This window comes from Eucalyptus grandis, chromosome 2 (genome assembly GCF_016545825.1).
Source record: "Eucalyptus grandis isolate ANBG69807.140 chromosome 2, ASM1654582v1, whole genome shotgun sequence".
Taxonomy (NCBI): domain Eukaryota; kingdom Viridiplantae; phylum Streptophyta; class Magnoliopsida; order Myrtales; family Myrtaceae; genus Eucalyptus; species Eucalyptus grandis.
In genome coordinates, this window is record NC_052613.1 from 13,046,266 (window position 1) to 13,070,368 (window position 24,103).

Genomic DNA, 24,103 nt, shown 5'->3' on the forward strand with positions numbered 1-24,103 from the left:
GGAGAGAAAAAGTTCTCTCATTATAATGGCAGAGGGACATCATGAGGACAAGGTAAACTAAAGGCAGGTCATGGTGAGTGAAAAGGACGGAAGGGAGGAGTGAAATACATGCACAACCTTTCTCAGCAAAATTCAGTAGTGAAATGATTAATACTTCACACTTCTGTACTTCACATGCTGGCAATCATACAAGATGATAAGTAAAATATCTAAACAAGGGTTCCAGCTAGAACTCATAGAACAAAGAACCAAATACCAGTGCTAAGCTGCCTTGAAAAATCCACACAACTAGCAGAGGGAATTGTGTCTATGAACTAGAGAAAATATCTTACTAACAAGAAACCCACTGAAATGAAAACTGGCAAAATGTAACCAGGGAAAACCTCCAGCTCAGACTTTTATCCTTTACCTTCAAGCCAATTTGCAAAAGAGGAGTAAAAAGCAACTAACTTAACCATAAGAATTGCAGGTGCTTGCGATATCCTGCCTATGCAATGACTAAAGCGGGACAAGTCAAAAACCAAGAATGTGCACCAACCTGTGCCTCAAGCCATCTGAGCTGCCTCTGTAATTTCTTCTGATTTTGAAAATCAGTATAAAGTGGCAGTGACATCCTTGTAGAACTGAGTCAGTAACAATTAAATCTTCTAAAATAGTATAGTCAGAAGGATGATAGATCCACCAGGAAGGAAGCCTTTGGATTAAACAGTATGATCAGAGAACATCCTAATTTGGGCCAAGGAAGAAGCCAAACATTTCATTCGAGTTGCAAGCATTGCTCATACAGAGGAAAAACAACAATATGAGCCAAACTGGGACCTTTCCACAGGGAAGTGCCAAAGCGCAATAAAAGCCAAGTTGGCCTAAACCCAGTCATCTAGCAGAAAGAACATGGTCTAATAAAGTAAAACCATGCACGTGAGTCTAAATTCCAAATAAATCGTCACTGACAGTCATTCCACATTTCAGTAGCAAGTGAATCACGCAATTGCAAAGACATTTCTAAATCTTGTGTTACAAAAGGAAAATCCAGGTCCTGGTTCTCAAAGAACATTGGCTGTTCTACCTCCACAGAGGGCAACGCCTCATCCATTTGCATCACATCTCCATGCTCAAACCTTCTAAAAAGCCAATCTTCTGGTTTCTCCCTATGAATGTAATTGTGAATAGCGCATCCAGCGACGACCAACTTTACCTGTGTCTGCTATGGATAAGGAGGAGTTGATGTTAAAATCAGGAATCTGGCCTTCAAAGCACTGAAGATGCAATTCATGGCATTTCTCAATAATGAATGCCATTGATTGAACAACTCTTTTGCATCCTGCAGATGACAATCCCCAGGCAACCCATTCAAATGATAGGGTACATCATGATATGGGCTTAGAAAACCTGGCAGATTCACAGACTTGGTGTCCACCAGGTAGTGCCTGCCTGCATTAGTCAAATTGGCATGACAAGGTCCAGAGCTTAATCAAACGTACCAACAAGACACCTCTGACAAAAAAAAAGAAATGAAAATTAAATTGGAGAGATGTCGATAAAATAAGAACGACCTAAAATATCCTGTAAAGCAAGAGACTGAGACTGTTTTCTTCTAAGTAAATGTAACCACAGGTTGTCCAATGAAACTAGTAAATAAACCACAGATTCCTTTCAAGTAAAAAGTACCTTCCGGGACCTGCAATTTGTTATGCCTTGTGAGAGCAGAATGTAGGACTCGCAATTCAGATGCTGAGCCTTCCCACCCAGCCAAGATGTAATGAAACTTGAGGTCAAATGAACAAGCTGCACATTTTGCATAAGTAAACTGTTTTTATTGCGGAAAGGTCCGTGTTCATCTACAGCTACCATCACCGGGAATGGTATGCAATCAACTGCTCTAACACAGTCCTAGAAGATGAAGATGTAAAGAAATACACATCAAGGGCAGGTAATTTGTGTTTACATGTCATATTCGAGTTTCGTAATTGTGCCAAGTCGTTTCATTGAAAAACACTATATTTTTCATTAATTACTCTTGAAAACTTATATACATTAAATTTTGTGTGACTTTCAAGTTTGCCCCATACGTGCCAATTCATGTCAAAGATTGTCGGCTTGGGATAACCGGAAAAATAAAGTTAAAGACAATTTACCTGCTGGCCTTTCCAAAAAAGTGAACTTGAGGGAGCAACTACATTAAAGTAAGGGTATAATCTAGGATTTTCCAGGACTTCTTGAGGCACATCGCTTCTAGGAGGCTGAAAGAAATCCAAAGAAATCCAAAGAAATGCAAAGAAATCGCATTCAAGACATTGTTGAAATGCCGACTAATGGTTTCTCCGGAATACCTAAACAGCTCTTGAACAGCTCGCGTCCGCAGGTTATGGCCTGTTATGAACAAGAATATGGCCAGCTGCTCCTCGATCTTGATCCTGTTCGTATGGCGCAGCAAGCCCCTCGACTGCAAAACGTGGCACAACTTGTAGAACACGTTCTTGTCCATCCGGAAATTGTCCAAGCAGCATTCATCCTGACCATTAAGCACTTCATCCACGAACTTGGCACCCCCAGATGCTACCCTGGGCGATAGCGCCTTCGGCATAAGGTTTTCGGAGACGCCGTCCTTCTCATCATCACAGCTTTCCATGACCCAGAAGCAATACCCTGTAAGATCTTTCAAGCAGAAAACACGTTCAGGAACTCGTTCCTTCCAGCACACGTGCATACATCGCATGCTCTCAAGACCCACAACAAAACAAAAGAAATCTTGGCATCAAACATTATTTCCCTCAATCTACAAACACCGAAGCAATCACTATTCCTATCACAGAAACAATCCCTCCTCCTTCTTGTGAACAGAATCCGAACCTTACAATGCCGACTAACTGTTTGCTTCTTTGCCTCTTAGAACGACCGAGCGTAAAGAAACGATCGTTCGCGCAGAAAGAGCCGTTCGAGCCTCTGGGTTTTGCTCAGGAACTCTCCCGTCAGGCGTCGTGGACGTCGCCGCGCGGGTAGACGATGGTGAAGCGAGCGAGTCCGAGCAAGCACCGATGCACTCTTCGAACTGTGAACGAGTGCGAAACATGGGGGATCGTGAAGATGATCGGAAAATACAGGTTCGGGCCTAGTGAGCCCATAATCGCACGTAAATTGGAGTGGGTCATGGTGAAGGCCAATGTGCAGCCCGCCCCGATTACGGTTGGGCTTAGGTGGGCCTCCGGCCCGTTAAAAAGCCCGTTTATCTAATAGATTCCATTTCGAATGCCCCCCCAAAAAGACTGTTTTCTTTGGTCGAAAAAAAAAAAAAAAAAACTGATTGACTCTGCTTCTATTTCCCCCTTCCCCATTTTCAGCCCAAGGATTGCTTTTGTTCAGTTCTATTAAATTTAAGATTAACACCATGGAAAACTCAAAACTAGTATACTTATAACAAATTACCTCAAATTAATTTTTTAACTACAAAAAAGTTCAAATCGGTGCACTTATGACAATTTCACTGCTCGTTAGTTTCCTTTCAATTTTACCTGAGTTCGATGACACATGATAATTAACGAGTGTACCAGTTTGAGATTTTACCTTCTGTTTATCACAAATGTACTAATTTATTATTTTGCTTTTGTAAATTAGTATTATTATCATTTTTGGGCTAATTGTGGAGGCTACAAGACAAAGGTTGAAACTTGGCACCAACATAACTTCACAGGCTCCTAGATATACTGTGGTACTAGCATGTGCATGTTTCTCTCGCCTAACATATCTTTGCCTTTTTATTATTATTTTTGTTTACATTAGATAGATTAAAAATGTACATTAATTGCTAATTTTTATTCAAAAAGAAAATCAGATAAGGAAGGTCCAAATTAAAATTTGAATATTACTTTTCTCTTGACCACTTTTCATAAGATGACATGTACTTTTGACATATTCATAACCACCGGGGAAAAGAAAGAGTGAATTTAATTTTTTTGTCCAACGATAAATTTAATTTAACACGTGAAAATGAAGCCGTAATGCATTGACATTATTTCTTTGAGATAAAGGTGTGGTGCAAAAAGAATTTGAATTCGAATTCAAAATTCTATTCTATTCTAAAATTCTATTAAATTACGGAAATTCTATTGATTAATTTTATTTAGATTAAGTAATAAAAATATTAACTAATCACAATTTTATTAAATATTAAATAATAAACTATAATATAAACTATACTAATATACCTAAATACGTAATAAATATAAATACTAAATAATAAATTGATTTTTAATTTTATTCAAAGCGATTAAAAAAACTCTTTTCATTTCAATATGGATTGAAGCATTACCTATAAAAATCTTCATTATCATTTCATTTAATTTCTGAATTAAAACGGAAGGTGTCCTTTTTTATTTAACAGAGACGTGTTCGTAGTTTATGCTCTCCTGAAAAGAAGATTTTGCTACAAAATAAGATTCAATCTCTCTAAGCAAATTCAACAGACGGTTTCAATCTCAATTTATAACAAAAGAAAATTGCATGAAAAGTTCACATATTCTGCTGAGAAAAATCATATTTGTATGGTAAAAGACATAATCGTAATCCGAATTAAATTGAAATTCCAACACTTTGTAATCGTGATCTTTAAATCTCCAACACTATTAGATTAAAATTTAAATCTTGTATTTAGAAAAATTGAGAATGTGTCACAATAAGCTTCTACTTTTTACTCTTTGCCTAGTTAAAAATTTTGCGACAGAATTGCACTTTGAATATTTTTAATTTGAAATGATGTTGACATATAGGTTCACCCACGATTTTTTCGCAATTTTCAAAATATGGATAATATTTTAAATTGTGGCAGGAAAATAAAATATGCTTTTGCTCAATTCAAACAAGGTTTCGTTCCACAAAAAATCAGTTTCATCCCGCAAAAGTATTTTCATTTCTCCAGATCAACTATAATGTCTCCAAACATTCTCATTCACACATCACCTATATTTTCAAAAGATTTGCCTAAGTTTGCCGATTTGATTTATTTCTATTTCGCGAATTGTGGTACTCTTTTTCTAGTTTTAAGATCAATAAACTACCCAATTCTCCAAGTACAAGAATATTTACATCTCGCAAGTATCACAACTGTGATATCCGAAATTTTCGAACTCATAATTATGTGACACTCAGAAATTTCAGTACCCGATAATGATACTTAAGTTACGTTTGGTTGTTCGGATTTCTAATCATGATAGGATTTGATAGGATAAAATATGAAATCCATAGAATTTTACTAAATCTTGTCTATTATTATGTGAACACTCAGCATCACGCGAAGTATGGGTTTGGAAGAACCCGCGTCTAAGTCATGGGTCGTAGGCCCATCCTTAAGACAATACTCCTAATCCTATTCCCTACCCCGAGAGGAAGGTTGTCACGACCTCTTTTTTTTCGGCGCCCGCAGTCGGGTACGGGCACCTAAAGAGGTTAATGGCTCGGCTGAATTTATCAAAGCCCGGACTCTCCCAAGTCCACCAATTCACGACTTAATAGTCCAAGTTTTTAACCTGTAAATTAATTTTAGAACGGAGTCGCCACTAATCGGTTTGGGGTGGGTCGATTAGAAACCCAAGCGAAGTATCGGGAGAAATACTTGCTCCTGCGAAACCGGAGAAATTAGGATCGGGGACTTGATTACACTAGTTAATCACTAATGCCCTTTCGGTATTTAATCTTGTTTAAACCCTAAGGCTTTTTGGATTTTTGGATCTTTTTCTGAAAATATAAATCATTTTTTGGCTTTTTCTGACTTTTTTGGCTTTTTTGGGAAAATATGGACATTTTTGATTTTTGATTTTTGGAAAATAAATTATTTTTATTTTTATTATTTTTAAAAAATATTATTTTATATTATATTTAAAAAACGAACCGGTCGAGTTCCCGGGTTGGGACCGATCCGGTTCGCAACCTCGAGACACGAGCCCGCAACGCGGGCCCGACTTCGAGTTTTTATCCTCTTCTCATTTTTAAAAGAAACCCAAACTACTCTTGGCCCATTTTCATAAAACCTTCAGCCCGAGCTACTCGGCCCGACGAAACCCTACCCGGACGCCAACCCGGATCCGCCCAACTTCAACCCGACTCCTTGCGAACCCTACCGGATCCGGCCCGGATTGAGCCGCCCCTTAAATCGTGGAATCCCTACAGGCCTTCCAAACCGGATCCGCCGTGACCGGAAATCGCAAACCCTAGGGTTTGCGAATCCGCGGCGCCGAAAGGGGGGAAACGGGAGCATTCCGGCGGCGACGGCGGCTACGGTGGCTACGGCGACGACAGTGAATGGCAAAGGTGACGGCCATTAGAGCTTCGAATGGACGGCGTAGACAGGGCTCCATCGTCACTGCTCTCGGCTTTGGCTCGGCACGGTGGCACGGCTCGCGGCGGCGACGGCGACTTAGATCGGGCGGCGTCGGGATGGTGTTTGGGGCGGCGTTGGAGCTGAATCGACGGCGGATCTGAGCCTCGACCGTCTCTTGCACTTGATTTCTCCTCTCTCTGCAGGCTCGCTTGCCCGCGGCCTCCCCCGATGTCTCTCGGTGGGAGGCCGTTTAAGCTCACGACATGCCTCCGGCGGGCCTCGGATCCTCGGGCGGGCGTCCTCGGACCCCCCAAAGTCTCTCGGTGGGGGCAGTCTGCGGCCTTAGATCCGACTCCCTCTCTCTCTCTGTTCATCTCTCCGTGAGAACCTCTCTTTCTCCGAGGCCCGCGAGCCCCGGATCTAGGCTTGCTCGACCTCGGCTCCCCTTCCCAAGTCTCTCGGCGGAAGCTCGAAGCTTTGCAGCCTTCGATCACTCTCGGCCTCTTGGCTTGCTCTTTGATTTCCCCCTTGAAGTCTCTCAAAGGGAAGATCTCGGAGTTCGCCGTGTCCTTTGACGGAGGTGGTGCCTCGCTATTTATAGGCGAGGGGCGGTCGACGGGGCTTCGACCGCCGGTCTTCGCACGCCGAACGGACGCCCGCGGCCGAACCGGTGTCTCATCTCAGCATTAAAGGCGCACATTGAAGGCGCATGCGCGTCGTCCTCTCCTCCGGCGGCCTACCTCCATTCCTATTTACCGTAGGTTGCCCTTGAGCGCGTCGGCCGCCGTGCATGATGCACGGAGGCACGAGAAAGAAGAAGGAAGGAGAAGGAAGAAGGAGGGGAAGGGTTAGGTTGTGCGGGCCGGGCCGAGAAAAAAAAAGAAAGAAAATGAGCCTAGGGGCCCACGCGAAAGGGAAAAGGGGGCCGGGCCTTGCGCCCGGCCCCAATGAACTTCTTTATACGCTTTTGTTTTTCTTGCTTTTATTTATTTATTTTTTTTTGTTTTTGTTATTTATTATCTGAAAAAAAGGAAAAATAAAAGAAAATAAGGCCTAATTAATAACCTAATCAAAATTTAGGTGTCAACAGCTGCCCCTCTTTGAAGGTGAGTTCGCAGAGGTTACATTCAAAGACAAACCTGATACCTAAATTTTGTCTATACATATGCAATAGATTATATTTTATTTGGGACCTATTGTCCTATACAGAAAAAGAGCAATATAACATTACACATACTAAGACAGATAAGAAGATACATGTAGTTACTTACCGGAGTGAGTGAGATAGGGTGTGAACCCGAGTTTTGGCAAGTATCAAGGCGTCATCTTACCATTGCATGAGGAGATTGCTTCTCTAGGACCCGAACCATTCTTCGGTCGCCTATTGGAGCAATAAGTGATTTGTCTAGGACCCGAACCTTTCTTCGGTCGCCTTGACGGGAATTGCTTTTTCGGGACCCGAACCTTTCTTCGGTCGCCTTGACGGGAAATTGCTTTTCCGGACCCAAACCTTTCTTCGGTCTCTGTTAGAGCAATAAGTTGGTTTGTCTAGGACCCGAACCTTTCTTGATCGCCTTGACGGGGAATTGCTTTTCGGGACCCGAACCTTTCTTCGGTCGCTTTGTTAGAGCAATAAGTTGGTTTGTCTAGGACCCGAACCTTTCTTCGGTCGCCTTGACGGGGAATTGCTTTTCCAGGACCCGAACCTTTCTTCGGTCGCCTGTTAGAGCAATAAGTTGGTTTGTCTAGGACCCGAACCTTTCTTCGGTCGCCTTGACGGGAGATGCGCCGACCTTTCTCAGGGCATCTGTTTGTTGGGAGATAGTACTTGGATGATCACAAGTACAAACTCTTGGGGGAGACTTGGATGATCACAAGTATCGAAGGGGTACTGGACGATTACGAGTACAAACTCTTTGGGGATACGGATGATCACAAGTATCGAAAGGGTACTGGACGATCACGGTACAAACTCTTTGGAGATACCTGGATGATCACAAGCATCGAAGGGGTACCTGGACGATCACAGGTACAAACTCTTTGGGGATACCTGGATGATCACAAGTATTGAAAGGGTACCTGGACGATCACAGTACAAACTCTTTGGAGATACACGGATGATCACAAGCATCGAAGGAGTACACAGGACGATCACGGTATAAACTCAAAGGAAGAATCAAGGTATACCTGAGATATTCGTGTGGAAATATCGAGATGGGTCTTGCATATACGTGAAGGTTTCTCACCTCACTGTAATTGGGAATATTGAGGACGTGCCTTGCATATTCATGAAGGTCTCTCACCTCCCTTGTAGTTGGGAATAACGAGAACGTACCTTGGATATTCATGAAGGTTTCTCACCTCTGGTAATTGGGAATATTGAGGACGTGCCTCGCATATTCATGAAGGTCTCTCACCTCACAGTAATTGGGAATATTGAGGACGTGCCTCGCATATTCATGAAGGTCTCTCACCTCACAGGTAATTGGGAATATCGAGGGCGTACCTTGGATATTCATGAAGGTCTCTCACCTCCCGGTAATTGGGAATATTGAGGACGTGCCTCGCATATTCATGAAGGTCTCTCACCTCTGGTAATGGGAATATCGAGGACGTACCTTAGATATTCATGAAGGTCTCTCACCTCTGGTAATTGGGAATATTGAGGACGTGCCTCGCATATTCATGAAGGTCTCTCACCTCTGGTAATGGGAATATCGAGGACGTACCTTGGATATTCATGAAGGTCTCTCACCTCCTGTAATTGGGAATATTGAGGACGTGCCTCGCATATTCATGAAGGTCTCTCACCTCACAGTAATTGGGAATATCGAGGACGTACCTTGGATATTCATGAAGGTCTCTCTCACCTCCTGGTAATTGGGAATATTGAGGACGTGCCTCGCATATTCATGAAGGTCTCTCACCTCCTGGTAATTGGGAATATCGAGGACGTACCTTGGATATTCATGAAGGTCTCTCACCTCCACGGTAATTGGGAATATTGAGGACGTGCCTCGCATATTCATGAAGGTCTCTCACCTCCTGGTAATTGAGAATATCGAGGACGTACCTTGGATATTCATGAAGGTCTCCCACCTCCTGGTAATTGGGAATATTGAGGACGTGCCTCGCATATTCATGAAGGTCTCTCACCTCTGGTAATGGGAATATCGAGGACGTACCTTGGATATTCATGAAGGTCTCTCACCTCACAGTAGTGGGAATATTGAGGACGTGCCTCGCATATTCATGAAGGTCTCTCACCTCTGGTAGTTGGGAATATCGAGGACGTACCTTGGATATTCATGAAGGTCTCTCACCTCCTGGTAATTGGGAATATTGAGGACGTGCCTCGCATATTCATGAAGGTCTCTCACCTCTTGGTAATTGGGAATATCGAGGACGTACCTTGGATATTCATGAAGGTCTCTCTCACCTCCTGGTAATTGGGAATATTGAGGACGTGCCTCGCATATTCATGAAGGTCTCTCACCTCCTGGTAATTGGGAATATCGCGGACGTACCTTGGATATTCATGAAGGTCTCTCACCTCCTGGTAAATGGGAATATTGAGGACGTACCTCGCATATTCATGAAGGTCTCCCACCTTCTAGCAATGAGAATATCGAGGACGTACCTTGGATATTCATGAAGGTCTCTCACCTCCTGGTAAAGGGGAATATCGAGGACGTACCTCGCATATTCATGAAGGTCTCTCACCTCCTGGTAATTGGGAATATCGAGGACGTACCTTGGATATTCATGAAGGTCTCTCACCTCCTGGTAATTGGGAATATTGAGGACGTGCCTCGCATATTCATGAAGGTCTCTCACCTCCTGGTAATTGGGAATATTGAGGACATACCTTGGATATTCATGAAGGTCTCTCACCTCCTGGTAATTGGGAATATTGAGGACGTGCCTCGCATATTCATGAAGGTCTCTCACCTCCTGGTAATTGGGAATATCGAGGACGTACCTTGGATATTCATGAAGGTCTCCCACCTCTTGGTAATTGGGAATATTGAGGACGTGCCTCGCATATTCATGAAGGTCTCTCACCTCCTGGTAATCGGAAATATCGAGGACGTGCCCCGCATATTCATGAAGGTTTCTCACCTCCTGGTAACATAAACTTGAATGTAGCACGAGACTTACCTGGATGGCCACAGGCACTTAAGAGGGGTGGAACACCTGGATAGCCACAGGTGTACAAAGTACTGGAATACTTGGATGAACACAAGTATTTAATGATACAACACAGGACCACTCGGTTGGTCCAAGTGTAAGAAAGCATACAGGTAGGCGCGGGCACAAAGCAAGTGGAATGCTTGAGCAGCTGCTATTATTTGGAGACAACTTGGGCAAGTTGAGTGTCATGAAAAGGAAGTACCGGACAACGGTGGGTACTTGACGATATGAGGATACCTAGACAGCAGTAGGTATTCCAAGAGATACTTGGTCAGTCGCAAGTATCAATACTCTGTGGACAACTCGAACAAGTCGAGTGTCAATAAGAGGGAGTATCCGAACGGTGGCCGGTACTTGAAGAAAAAATGATATTTGGACAGCAGTAGGTATTCAACGATAAAAGGATACTTGGTCAGTTACAAGTATCAATACTCTGGGGACAACTCGAACAAGTTGAGTGTCAGGAAAAGGGAGTATTCGAACGGTGGCCGGTACTCAAAGACAATGGGGATACTTGGACATCAGTAAGCACTCAAACTCAAAGGACGACTCAAATAGGTTGAGTGTCAATAAGAGAATACCTGGACAGTGGTAGGTACTTTAAGACAAATGGGGATAGAGATATGCTTACCTGGCAATATCTCTGATCTCTGAGAGTATGTCTGCTATTTGCACAATAAGCACACATGATTGCATATGCTGTAAATTCATGAGTTTAAATGCGATTCATGCATGACAATTTTGTCAGTTTTGTATCATCTGAGTTTCATTGGAGAAGATTTTGAAAGACAACCTTCATTTAGAATGTAGATGTCTTGAGCATGCCAGATGAGAGACTTTCAGTCTGAAAGGACTTTTCACTCACTCTCATGGAAAAGGCTATCGACCATTGATGCGGGATTTATAAGGACCACACTTCTCACTGTCATCATGTCAGCAGGGGTCTAAGTATTCTCGCAAGTGGTACGACTTTACCAATGTGAGAGGTCTTTGTTGAAATTGTGATGAAAACTTGGTCAATAGCTCATCAAATAGGACCGTCGAGGTCAAGGCTCATGAACGAAGTGCCGCACGATCATCTCCGGGTTTGCAAGTCAAGAGTCTGCGAAAGAGATAGAATAGTCTTGCTCGTACTTCTTCGAGTGATGCTTATAGACATATGAAATCCTACGTTAATTGAAGTGCCCCTAGTCTGAAGAGACTTTTACAATGGGATGCAATGTAGGCTTGACTCATGTGTAAAAGGTAAGAGCTAGTGATCGCCTTGGCATTTGTCACCAGTCTTCCTTGTCAGATGGAGGTTCTATGGACCACTACAACAACTTTTCTTGGCTATATTTTTTACTGGGGGGCATTGGCCTTGCTTTTACCAGGCACACTGCTTTTTTCATGCCCCTATTTTTATTCTAGTTTTTCATTTATGGGCATTGACCTTGCTTTTACCAGGTACACTGCTTTTTTATGCCCCTGTTTTTTTTCATTCTTGTTGCTTGAAAGTTGATCTTGACAAGTTCAAGCAAACGCCTTTGTTAGACTATTGAGTCTTTATCTTTTGCCGGCGCTTCTGATTATGCTGCTCAAACAGCAGTGGCTTCTGCTTTGCCTCCATGTGAGGGCGAATTTACAAACTCAATTGAGTTGTACAATGGATACAAGTGTATAAAGAAAGAATTGCTCTTCATGACTCTAGGGCACTTAAATTAATGCGAGTGTTCATATGCAATAAAGACACCCAAAGATTGATGCAAGTGCGAGCAAGAAAATTTCTATCTCTCTTCTCACCTTGTGATGCTGCTTCGCTTCTAATCTGCCCCGGTGTAGGGGTTGTTCTTGAAAGGGATAGGACAGAAATTTCATCAGTGTATGGGGCTCAATGGGGTGAGCAATGAAATGCCTCTCACTATTTTGGTTATCGTACCATTCGCGAGAGAACTCTTTACCCCTGCTGACCATGGAATCTTCACTCATCTCACAAGTGTATAGATGGGGGGATTGTGTGTAGGATATAGCTTGCTGTCATCATTCTGACGCGCCTCATCCAGCATGCTTAATTAATCTTGTATTCTTCACTTAGCTGTCTATTCTAATAATCCTCAATGGAATCAGTGACTTAGACAGGCAAAATCATCATGCAGAATTCATCTGGAAACGATATGCAACATTTTGAATATGATGGAGTTTGAACTCTTCAAAACAAGTGAATGGTTTTGACTCAAAAAAGACCCTCTTGACAACTCTAGGGGCTAACATAATGGTGTTTCCAAATATGTTAAATTTTGAACATCAAAAGGGTTATTTGCAAATGGGTGTCGATGGTTGTCCCTATTGATTAGGAATATGACACATAAAGGATCAACCGGGGTTGGGAATCTAATCGGGCATCTCTGTTTTTGCCCCTGTAGAAGAGAAGATGTACAAGTAGATCAATTAGTCTGGCGAGTTGAGGCCTGAAGATTTTCTGTCATTTGCTTTGGTGATTACTCAGGATGTCATTTCGCTTAGGAGAGCTTATCAGAGTTTGACATGTCTTTCCTTGATTTGTTATCCGCATTTTTTACGGTCAAGTGATCCTGCAACAGATAAAAGGGATCATGTTAGTCAAAAACTCTTTCAAGAGTCGAATAACTTGGAAGCGATACAACATTACCCTTCACTGGATTGGATGGACTTGAAGTGCAAGTGGGACATGAAGTCTTATGTCTTTTGCTTCATTAGGTCATCTGCTCTCTCGTAATTTGCAGGCGCAAGAGAAGCAAATTTTTTTTTTTTTTTATATTTTTTTTACCAAGCGGCTAGCTGCCGCGTCGGGATTCGAACCCCGACCGGACCATTTGCTTCTTCCCGGATACCACTCAGCTAGAGGCGCCGATGGTGTCCATAGGGCGCTTCTTTTTTATTTAACCGAACCGGCTCCTGGACGACACTTCCTTTCATACCAAGTTAGGTAAATCGATATGGATCATTTGATTTGCCCAAATTAACCATTAAGCTTGTTTCTTGAATCCTATGTTTCTGTCAATAGGAGAAAATATGTCAAAAGTGAATTCAAAGAGTGGGGAGTATTGGAAACGATACCAAATTACTCTTCCCCAAAGCTTGTATGTGCTAGCTCCTAAAGATATTTGAATGTCAATGATGGCCTCTTTATCTTGGCATAGTTTAATGTTTCTTTCAATTGGCCTTCCTCTTTTGTGACCATGTATGCATGATTGTTGGTCGTTGATTCATCTTCAACGCCTTCCTTCTGTGGAATTTCTCCTTCTGTCTTTAACTATAGCATCATTGGGCAAAAGTCATGTACCTCAAGCTTCTATGGAATCTGAGATCAAAAGTCTCAAGCTTTCTGATGGCAATTACTCCTCGGAAGAATACGCGTCTGGAGTGAAGTTTCTAGATTCCAACATCATTGTCCGGGTGTGGGGCTATAGATCGCTTTTTTGTCTAGATTTTCTCCCCGTTGACGATTAATCACTTTAAAGGAAGAGAAGCAAATCCTTCTTTGTGCTTCTTGGCTCGTTGAAGCTTGAAGTCACAATCAATGAACTCGGGACATCCTTTGCCTTGAGCTATCATGCTATGCATGCTTCAAGTTTGATAATATGCTGTGCCCATTACATCCCATCCTTCGTTTCTGTAGATGGAAGAGAGGATGTCATTTTCGACATTATGTTCGGGAATAGGACTTACCATTTTGAAACGTGATGATCCTTTCTGTTTGCCCCTGCTTTCTTGGGAGGGTGTCATTGAATTTGGTGAGTTCACATAATGTGCTTGCTTCAAATGCCCCATGTCACACTAAGTCAAAGGGGACGGGAATGATCTTCTGAGACATGAAGTGAGTGAGTCAGAAAGACAAACATGATTAAATTTATCATCTTTTTTGAAAGATTTTGGTGATGAAGTGTTTTTTGTTTTCAAAATATGTATTCGGGGGAGAAAAAGCATGAGGAAGCCCAGCCCTCAGTATTCTCCTTGGATGATATATATATTTTTTTCATGGTTGGATAGCATCACCGGGCTGGTTTGGAGTACCGCCTCATGCTCTCAAAATATTTTCAACTTTATTTAATAGGTGGATTTACATTTTGGAAAAGTGTTTTCAAAAGTTAGTTCCTCAAGCGGAACCCGATGTTGAAAATAAAAACAAGCCGAGACTTAAGAAAGATGTACAAGTTCCCACGTAGGGGAATATGAAAGGAAATTAAAAAAGGTTCTACTCGAGTGGGCCTGCACCCATTTCCCTTTACGATCCTTCATTGATGGTGTCCATGAAAAGGTCTCCAAACATGGTGGTCATGTCATCTGGCCCTTCTTTCTCTGTTGCTAAGGGTGGCACTTCATTGCCTGAATAATACCCGGCCTTCACCAGCCTTTGATGAATGTCAGCAGTATGCGCTTCGACATTTCTGCTCTGACTGTCTTCAGAACTGAATATCGCATTTACTTTGTCGGTGTGATCAGGGAGCGAATTGCTCTGGAATGAGAAAGCTTTAGTGTCTAACAGGTTCTAGATTCGACTTTTGAGGGCGAAACACTCATCAGTCGAATGCCCCACTTCTTCCATGTGATAGTCGCATATCTTTAACGGGTCATAGTTGGAAAAACTTTCAGCGTTGGGTCGCTTTGGCTCAATCGAAAGGAGGTTCTTCTTCCGAAGGATTGCCAGTACCTGTGACGGAGATCCAGGAAGAGGAGTAAATTGTCTCTTGTTATTGTAACGCTGGGATGGCTGATGGCTGGTGGTCTGTTGCTGTCTTGCATTTGTCTGAATTGTTGGAGAATGATTGTAGGTCGCATTGACATCTACCAGGGGTTCTTTATCTTTCTTCATGTTGAACCTGCCCATGGATGCAGGTTCAGTGAACCAACCATCCCTCAACCCTATCTCGATTTGCTCCCCTCTTTTGGAATGAGTTGATTAAATGATTCGACGATCGTGGTTACCATTCGATTGCGGTACTCATAAGGGAGGGTTTTGATAAACATCTTTCTCAGCTCGAAATCGGTTGGTTGAGGACTGATTTGGGTGGCCAGATTCCTCCATCGGATAGTATATTCTTTGAACGATTCGTGCTTTTTCTTTTCGGTACGCTCAAGATCCTCACGAGAAGGGGTAATATCCATTATGAACTTATACTTGCTTGAGGAATGCCTCACTCACTTCGCTCCATGTTTCGAGGAGATTCATGTTCTTTGTAATGTACCACCTCAGGGCAGGGCCTATTAGACTTGATTGGAACAACTGGATCATTAATGGTGCATTATTAACGTATTGGGTCATTTGAACCAAGTACATTTGCAAATGAGCCCTAGGGCAAGTCGTGCCATCGTACTTCTCAAACTCAGGCATTTTGAATTTTTCCGGCATTTTGACATTGGAATAAATGGAGAGGTCCGTCAAAGTAGGATCTTGGAGGCCTTGCAGTTGTTTCAGCTTCTCCTCAAGCTGTTCGAGGCGTTTGTCATGCTCAGTTTTAGACAAACTGTCTAGCCTAGCTTTCTCGATCATGGTTGGGTGCGGATCATCCTCCAATTCAGGCATGTTATCGTCGGTATCTCCACCTTGATCACCCCTAGTAGATGATTGTGGCAACAATACCTCAATTGAGGCCGGGGCGGGAGTGAGTTTGCCCTGGATGGAGTCTATCTGCTTTGAAAGTTGTTGAAGCACATTGAAGACTTGCTTCATTTCACTTTCCATGACCGCAATACGGCTTGGTACATTTTCTTCGGCCATTCCTGCTCTTGCTTTTGAACGAGTCTGGATCGGCGAACGTTGACGTTCCGTGATTACCTGGCCATGAATAAGCAAGCGTGTGTGAATACAAGGCGTAAATAGGGAGTCAGTCCATGATGACGACCTAACCCTACTCATTTCGGTTATTCATGAAAAGGTAGATGATTTCCTAAGCATGGATTGAAAAAGGGCACGTGACATGAGCTAAAAAGATATTCAATTTGAAAGGTGAAGAAAGCATGAGTTGCAACAAATTTTGAAAAAGGTTTCTATCCCCTTTTTAAGGCAAATGAAAATTCTTGCGGAAAAGAATTTTGTAACATACTTGAGAATAAAAACATCAACTGAAAGTAATTTTTTTTTGCAAAAGTTTTTTTTTTTTTTAACTTTATAACAATTACTTTCAAATTTAAATGACCGTGGTATTAAATCCTAGACTAATCATGGACCACTCAATATATACGGGAAGGTAAGTAAATTACACGAAATAAAAACTTACTTCACATGAGAAAATTGATGGCAATCACATAGACATGCGCATGATATGTGCGGCTCGATTTCTAACGAGAAGGTTTGATGAAATTAAAAAGGTATCCGCCCGTCGCAATCTCGCGTTAGCAGCATACCCCCTTAACCTCGGCTAAGAAATTCGGGGAAAAGAAAGGCAACCTCTACATCGCAGTCTCGCGTTCGAGGTCGTATCTTTCTTAACACCATCCTAAAATCCTATGGCGGCCCGGTCCGGCCGGGTTGTGTGTGCCATGTGTAGTGCTAAAACATTTAAGGATGCACAGCAGTTTATAATCACAAAACAATTTATTTTAACAGAATAAAAAAACTTTAAGCTATTACCCTGCACAAAAGAAAAAACCCAAGTTAGCAAAGTATTTAAACAAAGATAAAATGGCCTAAGTCCTCAAAGTCCCCAGTGGAGTCGCCAAGGCTGTCGCGACCTCTTTTTTTTTTGGGCGCCCGCGGTCGGGTACGGGCGCCTAAAGAGGTTAATGGCTCGGCTGAATTTATCAAAACCCGAGACTCTCCCAAGTCCACCAATTCACGACTTAATAGTCCAAGTTTTTAACCTATAAATTAATTTTAGAACGGAGTCGCCACTAATCGGTTTGGGGTGGGTCGATTAGAAACCCAAGCGAAGTATCGGGAGAAATACTTGCTCCTGCGAAACCAGAGAAATTAGGATCGGGGACTTGATTACACTAGTTAATCACTAATGCCCTTTCGGTACCTAATCTTGTTTAAACCCTAAGGCTTTTTGGATTTTTGGATCTTTTTCTGAAAATATAAATCATTTTTTGGCTTTTTCTGACTTTTTTGGCTTTTTTGGGAAAATATGGACATTTTTGATTTTTTTGATTTTTTGGAAAATAAATTATTTTTATTTTTTTATTATTTTTAAAAAATATTATTTTATATTATATTTTAAAAACGAACCGGGTCGGGTTCCCGGGTTGGGACCGATCCGGTTCGCGACCTACGAGCTCGGGTTTTTATCCTCTTCTCATTTTTAAAAGAAACCCAAACCGCTCTTGGCCCATTTTCATAAAACCTTCGGCCCGAAAGCTACCCGGCCCACTCGCACAACCTGGCCCGACGAAACCCTACCCGGATCCGCCCAACTTCGACCCGACTCCCTGCGAAACCTACCCGGATCCGACCCGGATTCAGCCGCCCCTAAATCGCGGAATCCCTACCCGGCCTTCCAAACCCGGATCCGCTTCGTGACCCGGAAATCGCAAACCCTAGGGTTTGCGAATCCGCGACGCCGAAAGGGGGGAAACGGGAGCATTCCGGCGGCGACGATGGCGACGGCGGCTACGGTGGCTACGGCGACGACGGTGAATGGCAAAGGCGACGGCCATTAGAGCTTCGGATGGGCGGCGTAGACAGGGCTCCATCGTCACCTGCTCTCGGCTTTGGCTCGGCACGGTGGCACAGCTCGCGGCGACGACGGCGACTTAGATCTGGACGGCGTCGGGATGGTGTTTGGGGCGGCGTTGGAGCTGAATCGACGGCGGATCTGAGCCTCGACCGTCTCTTGCACTTGATTTCTCCTCTCTCTGCAGGCTCGCTTGCCCGCGGCCTCCTCGATGTCTCTCGGTGGGAGGCCGTTTAAGCTCACGACACAAGCCTCGGCGGCCTCGGATCCTCGGCTGCGCGTCCTCGGACCCCCCGAAGTCTCTCAGTGGGGAACCCGAAGTCTGCGGCCTTAGATCCGACTCCCTCTCTCTCTGTTCATCTCTCCAGCAGAACCTCTCTTTCTCCGGCCGCGAGCCTTCGGATCTAGGCTTGCTCGACCTCGGCTCCCCTTCTGAAGTCTCTCAGCAGGAAGCTCGAAGCTTTGCAGCCTTCGATCACTCTTGGCCTCTTGGCTTGCTCTTTGATTTCCCCCTTGAAGTCTCTCAAAGGGAAGATCTCGGAGTTCACCGTGTCCTTCGACGGAGGTGGTGCCTCGCTATTTATAGGCGAGGCGGCGGTCGGCGGGGCTTCGACCGCCGGTCTTCGCACGCCGAACGGACGCCCGCGGCCGAACCGGTGTCTCATCTCAGCATTAAAGGCGCGCATTGAAGGCGCATGCGCGTCGTCCTCTCCTCCGGCGGCCTACCTCCATTCCTCTTTACCGTAGGTTGCCCTTGAGCGCGTCGCCGGCCGCCGCGCGTGATGCACGAGGCACGAGAGAAGAAGAAGGAAGGAGAAGGAAGAAGGAGGGGAAGGGTTAGGTTGTGCGGGCCGGGCCAAGAAAAAGAAAGAAAATGAGCCTAGGGGCCCACGAGAAAGGGAAAAAGGGGTTGGGCCTTGCGCCCACCCCAATGAACTCTTTGCTTCGCTTTTGTTTTTCTTGCTTTTATTTATTTTATTTTTTTGTTGTTTTTGTTATTTATTATCTGAAAAAAAGGAAAAATAAAAGAAAATAAGGCCTAATTAATAACCTAATCAAAATTTAGGTGTCAACAAAGGTCGCGACAAGCATTCACTATATACGTTATTTTTATAAACAACAACAAATTAAAGTTCAAGTTTTGCTTCTTCCCCATTCATTAGACTCCGTTTCCAAATGGGCGTTGTAAAAATTTCTGGTACGTGCCTTTGCTCCCATTGATTAATTTTTCAAAGATCTACTCCTACTCTCAATTTTAGAAGTCATGTAATGTGATATAGAACTAAACTATAGGCAAATTAGAGTCAATGTATGTACTTACTCTAAAATAATAGTGTACCAGAAAATGAGGAGAATCGATAAAAGTAATTATGGAGGACGTGATCCCACTGCTCGAGCGTACAAAGTAGTGTACATGCATGACTAAATTGGTTATACATGATGTCATAATACGTTATGAAGACGTAAGGTACATCTAAATAATATTTTAATGATGGAACCGAGACCACATTCAATCTTCAACTAGCGTATCCCAACGATTATCAATTTGCAGCTCCGTGGAAGGCTATAAAGCAAGCATGTTAGAAGGACGATAAGAAAGAGAAGTGAACATATTATATATGTTGTTGCTAAAAAAAACATATTATATATGTCACAACATATATAATATGTCGGGTGACCCTTCTCTTGCGAACGAAGCAAATCGATCAAATGAATAGATATAACAGTATTATAGGTTAGCAAGCGATCTGGAGTTGTAAATTCTCCTTTGGCGTGAATTCGAATAGACAAAAGTCGAACTCGCCCTCCACCTTTGGCGAGCAATTGCCGATGCGGTACCACCATTTCTTTAATTGCAGTAGGTGAGATCATCCCACGACAGTTAAAAGAGAATAAAGATGATTGTTTATCAGCGAATTATATTCAAACCGACTTTCTTTAATCATAATGATGAACTCCTACGTGATGGTTTTTCCCTTTGCCAGCTAGGGTACCGCCAAATCAAACTTAAACAGATAGAGTGACACCAAATATTCAGAGTTCGTATCGGTCTAGCTTCAGCAAATTATATTCAAGGACTACCAAACAACTTCCATTCGATAGGTAAGGCTAGCTCGACAAGCTCAGTAAGCTATGACACTTGTAAGTGGAGAAGCGAGGCAATGGCGAAACGACCTTAAAATAATAATAAAATTAGGATTCACTCGATGACTTCAAGAAGCAGATGATTTACTGCATGCTCGGCATTCGAGTATCATCATGTAAACCGGATGGGAATTAGATGGTTCCTGCTCGAACCAATTAAGGGCTAGTGCTTCTGAGGGTAACAATGAATTAAGATGAGCTGATTATATCTTTCTCGCAATAGAGTATGGTATACATTTCCAGAGCGCCTCAACAACCTGACACAAGCCCTTCATAAACCCTATTAGGGTATGTCACACACCAAGAACATATTCAAAATTGCATTAACCCAATAGTGATAAAAGAACCAACAGCTACCTCCCTTGTATTAGCATTACTATGACTCGTGCGGTTGTTGTCAAGCGGCATTAGGAGTCCCCCAAACACTTCAGAAGCAAATTTATGAATAAAAGAACCAACAGCTACCTCCCTTGTATTAGCGTTACTATGACTCGTGCACCAATGTGAAGGTCGTTGTCAAGCGGCGTCAGGAGTCCCCCAAACACTTCAGAAGCAAATTTATGAATAAAAGAACCAACAGCTATCTCCTTGTATTAGCGTTAGTATAACCCGTGCGGTCGTTGTCAAGCGGCATCAGGAGTCCCCCAAACACTTCAGAAGCAAATTTATAAATAAAAGAACCAACAGCTATCTCCCTTGTATTAGCGTTAGTATAACCCGTGCGGTCGTTGTCAAGCGGCATCAGGAGTCCCCCAAACACTTCAGAAGCAAATTTATGAATAAAAGAACCAACAGCTATCTCCCTTGTATTAGCGTTAGTATAACCCGTGCGGTCGTTGTCAAGCGGCATCAGGAGTCCCCCAAACACTTCAGAAGCAAATTTATGAATAAAAGAACCAACAGCTACCTCCCTTGTATTAGCGTTACTATGACTCGTGTGCCAATGTGAAGTTCGTTGTCCTGGGTTTACATACAGAAAGTTTGTAAAAGCACGAGCCATGAAAACGCACCCATGGCTTGCCTAAAACCTCGACTTTGATCTCGTATATCTCAGACTTGGTATATCTCAACTTTTTAAAACATTGCATCTCTCCTGTATTAAAACGATAACTTTTTAGTGCTTTACATGCAGAAAGTTGGATCCTTCTTGTCCTCGATCAAGGTCAACGCTGCAGGCTCCCAAGGAGGTGACCAAGGCGCTGCCGCAGCCTCGCCATGGCAATTCGCTGGCTGCAGCGGTGGAGACGGACTGCGAGGGCTGACCTTCTTCTCTGGGCACCCCAAGAGTGCGGGACCATCAGGAAGCGGCGAGCTGACCTTCTTCTTCGGGCACCCCACCCTCGCGGGACCATCAGGAAGTGATATCTTAGCTGTGATAAAATGAGGGCAGCTTGATTCTCCTCCTGAGTGAAGGCAAGATTGCTCTGCGCGGGCTGTTCCATAGCTGTAATGGGGAGCAGTGGATATGAGCAGTCTTATAAGAAGAACTCCAGGATACCGTAGCACCAATCGACGTTGAGTTTTTCTTGTCCCGCAAAGCAAAGCGGCAAGGTAGATATTAGGAATCTTTCTTCCTGACTTTTCCTTCGTGCCGCGCTATTCTCCACGCCTTACGTCACTCCCCCTCCATCTTCTTGTCGAATGATAATTAGGCACGTAAGACGAGTGAAGCTGGTGGAAGAGACTTTGGGGAATTGAAATTTTCTCTTGTCCGGACGCTATATGTTTCATGGAATTTGCTAGCATAACCGGTATTGAGGTAGTATGAATATAATAGTCTATTATGAGTCTCAAATTCTTGAGAAAATAGGTTTCATAACAATTTATAATTATTTGTTATTTGATTTTCTATGATTTAGAATAGATCGTTATTATCATAATACATTAAAAACTGTCATGTAATTATTTTTTTAAAACACTATATTTTTCATTAATTATTCTCCAAAATTTGTACACATTAAATTTTGTGTGACTTTCAAGTTTACCCCATACATGCCAATTCACGTCAGCTTGGGATAATCGAAAAAATAAAGTTAAAGACAATTTACTTGCTAGCCTTTCTAGAAAAGTGGATAAACTTGAGAGAGCAACTACCTTTAAGTAAGTAAGGATGCATTTGATAACCATTATGTTCTAGAGAACAATTTTTTAGTGGAAATAAAAATTTTATTATGTTCTTCGAACAATTTCTTAATAAAAAAAAATGTGCTTGGTAACTGTCCAAAATTTATATTCCCGAGATAAAAATGTGTTTGGTAAGATTTTTAAATTCTTTTGTTTCTTTTAATTTTTTAATAATTTTATTATATATATTTTTTCTTTTTTCTCTTCTTCCTCCTTCTTCTTTGTAGCCGATCTCTCGGCCACGACAACCGATAAGGAGAGGTCCGGCGAGGTCCTCCGTGGCTAGCGATCAGGCTGGACGAGGTCCGACGAGCTTGTTGAAGGCTTGCCTGGCCAATGCAAGCCTTGGCCTCACCAGATTTGGGTGAGACCGAGCCTCACTGTGGCTATGGGAGGCTCAAGCCGGCAACGTTTTGGCAAGGTCGCCAAGCGTCACCCGCCAAAGGGAAGAAGGAGAAAGGGGAAGAAAAGAAGAGAAGAAAAGAAAAGTAGGAACCGATTCTAGGAATTATTTCCGGAATAAGAAGTTACTTTTTTTCTATTTCCTAATTCTACTTCAAATCTATTCATGGAAACAAAAAAATAAAATTTTATTTTCGGGAACAAAAATTTTATCAAACGGATTTATATTCTTTTTTAGTTTCGGGAACAAAAAGTTATAATAATGACCAAAAAGCACTTATGAATTGACCTCATCCTTTAATAATTTGAATATTTCTTTGTTGAGTAATAACTTAATCCTTCAATAAAATACTCTTTGTAGAAATATCAATAGATATTTCAATCCATTCTTTTTTATTACCAAAAAAAAATTATACATTAGTTCCTGAAAAATACCACGTTATCCCTATGAAACTTATTATTTAATGTATATAGTCACTTAGATATACTCAATATAATTATATACGAATTGCAATTATTCTAAGATATCTTTCTAACAATAACAAGTACAAATATTAAATCGAGGTACCCATTCTATGATAATTTTTAACAACTTATCCTATCTTTTTTGTGCCTCAAATAATATAAATTTGTATCAAATTCGAACTAGTAACTAATTCCAACATGGAAGTATTGAAAAAACTCATATAAGCAAAAAATCTCAAATATCCTTGATCATGAGACATACAATTGTTACTATAAAAAAGAACCGAAATTCCAACTGTAGTAATAAATAATAACATAATAAAAGTAAGTGGATCTATTAAGTAACCGAGCTCTAAAAGAAAAACATTATTAATGGTCCAAGACCATACATATTGATAAATAAAACTTCTATTTATTTGCTGAATAGATAGATAGTTCGAAAGTATCATAACTATACTTAACAAAGAAATACTAGGAAAGGCCCACAATCCACTCCCTTTATCCATTTGGCTACATTCACCCCCACAATTACTAGTATTTTTATTTCTTTTTAATCCATTTTAAAAAGTACAAGAAGGTTCAATTGTCCGAAATGAATTTCTAGATTCATGGATTTTCAATATCAAATTCGTAAAAAGAATCAAATTTTTGTTTCGACAATTCAATTATATTATGTATGATTAAAAATTATGAAAAGCTTTTTGCTTGTTTCTCTATTTGGAGTAAAAACAAAAACGCCCCAAATTGCCGGGACTTCTTGAGGGACGTCGTATCCAGGAGGCTGAAAGAAATCCCAAGAAATTGCCGTAGTTGCATTCAAGACATTGTTGAA

The 24,103-nt window shown here is 42.1% G+C and overlaps 1 protein-coding gene across 9 annotated transcripts; it reads right to left on the reverse strand.

Moving 5' to 3' along the window:
- Positions 1 to 878: 878 nt before the first annotated feature.
- Positions 879 to 3,062, reverse strand: LOC104422301. 9 transcript variants are annotated; one of them, XR_005548241.1, is made up of 5 exons: positions 2,331 to 2,826; positions 2,136 to 2,232; positions 1,669 to 1,785; positions 1,390 to 1,494; positions 879 to 1,201 (listed from the first exon to the last, which is right to left on the reverse strand). XR_005548241.1 is itself a non-coding variant. In XM_039306301.1 (5 exons), exons 2-5 carry the CDS (start codon positions 2,627 to 2,629, stop codon positions 944 to 946), a joined length of 771 nt encoding a protein of 256 aa, XP_039162235.1. In that variant the 5' UTR covers positions 2,630 to 2,646; positions 2,851 to 3,062; the 3' UTR covers positions 879 to 943. The 9 variants fall into 9 exon arrangements, 8 of the variants coding, with proteins under 8 accessions (XP_039162235.1, XP_039162234.1, XP_039162237.1 ...); XM_039306301.1 differs by lacking the exon at positions 1,390 to 1,494 and adding an exon at positions 2,851 to 3,062 and having other exon boundaries at positions 2,331 to 2,646; XM_039306300.1 differs by lacking the exon at positions 1,390 to 1,494 and adding an exon at positions 2,851 to 3,062 and having other exon boundaries at positions 2,331 to 2,655.
- Between the last annotated feature and the right edge of the window lie 21,041 nt (positions 3,063 to 24,103).

Coding starts and splice junctions, on each gene's coding strand:
- LOC104422301 (XM_039306298.1), bottom strand. CDS start 2,716: ATGCGATGTATGCACGTGTGCTGGAAGGAACGAGTTCCTGAACGTGTT. Junction 2,233..2,330: donor GCTGTTCAAGAGCTGTTTAG/GTATTCCGGAGA, acceptor TCAGCCTCCTAG/AAGCGATGTGCCTCAAGAAG. Junction 1,202..1,668: donor CAAATTGCAGGTCCCGGAAG/GTACTTTTTACT, acceptor TATCCATAGCAG/ACACAGGTAAAGTTGGTCGT.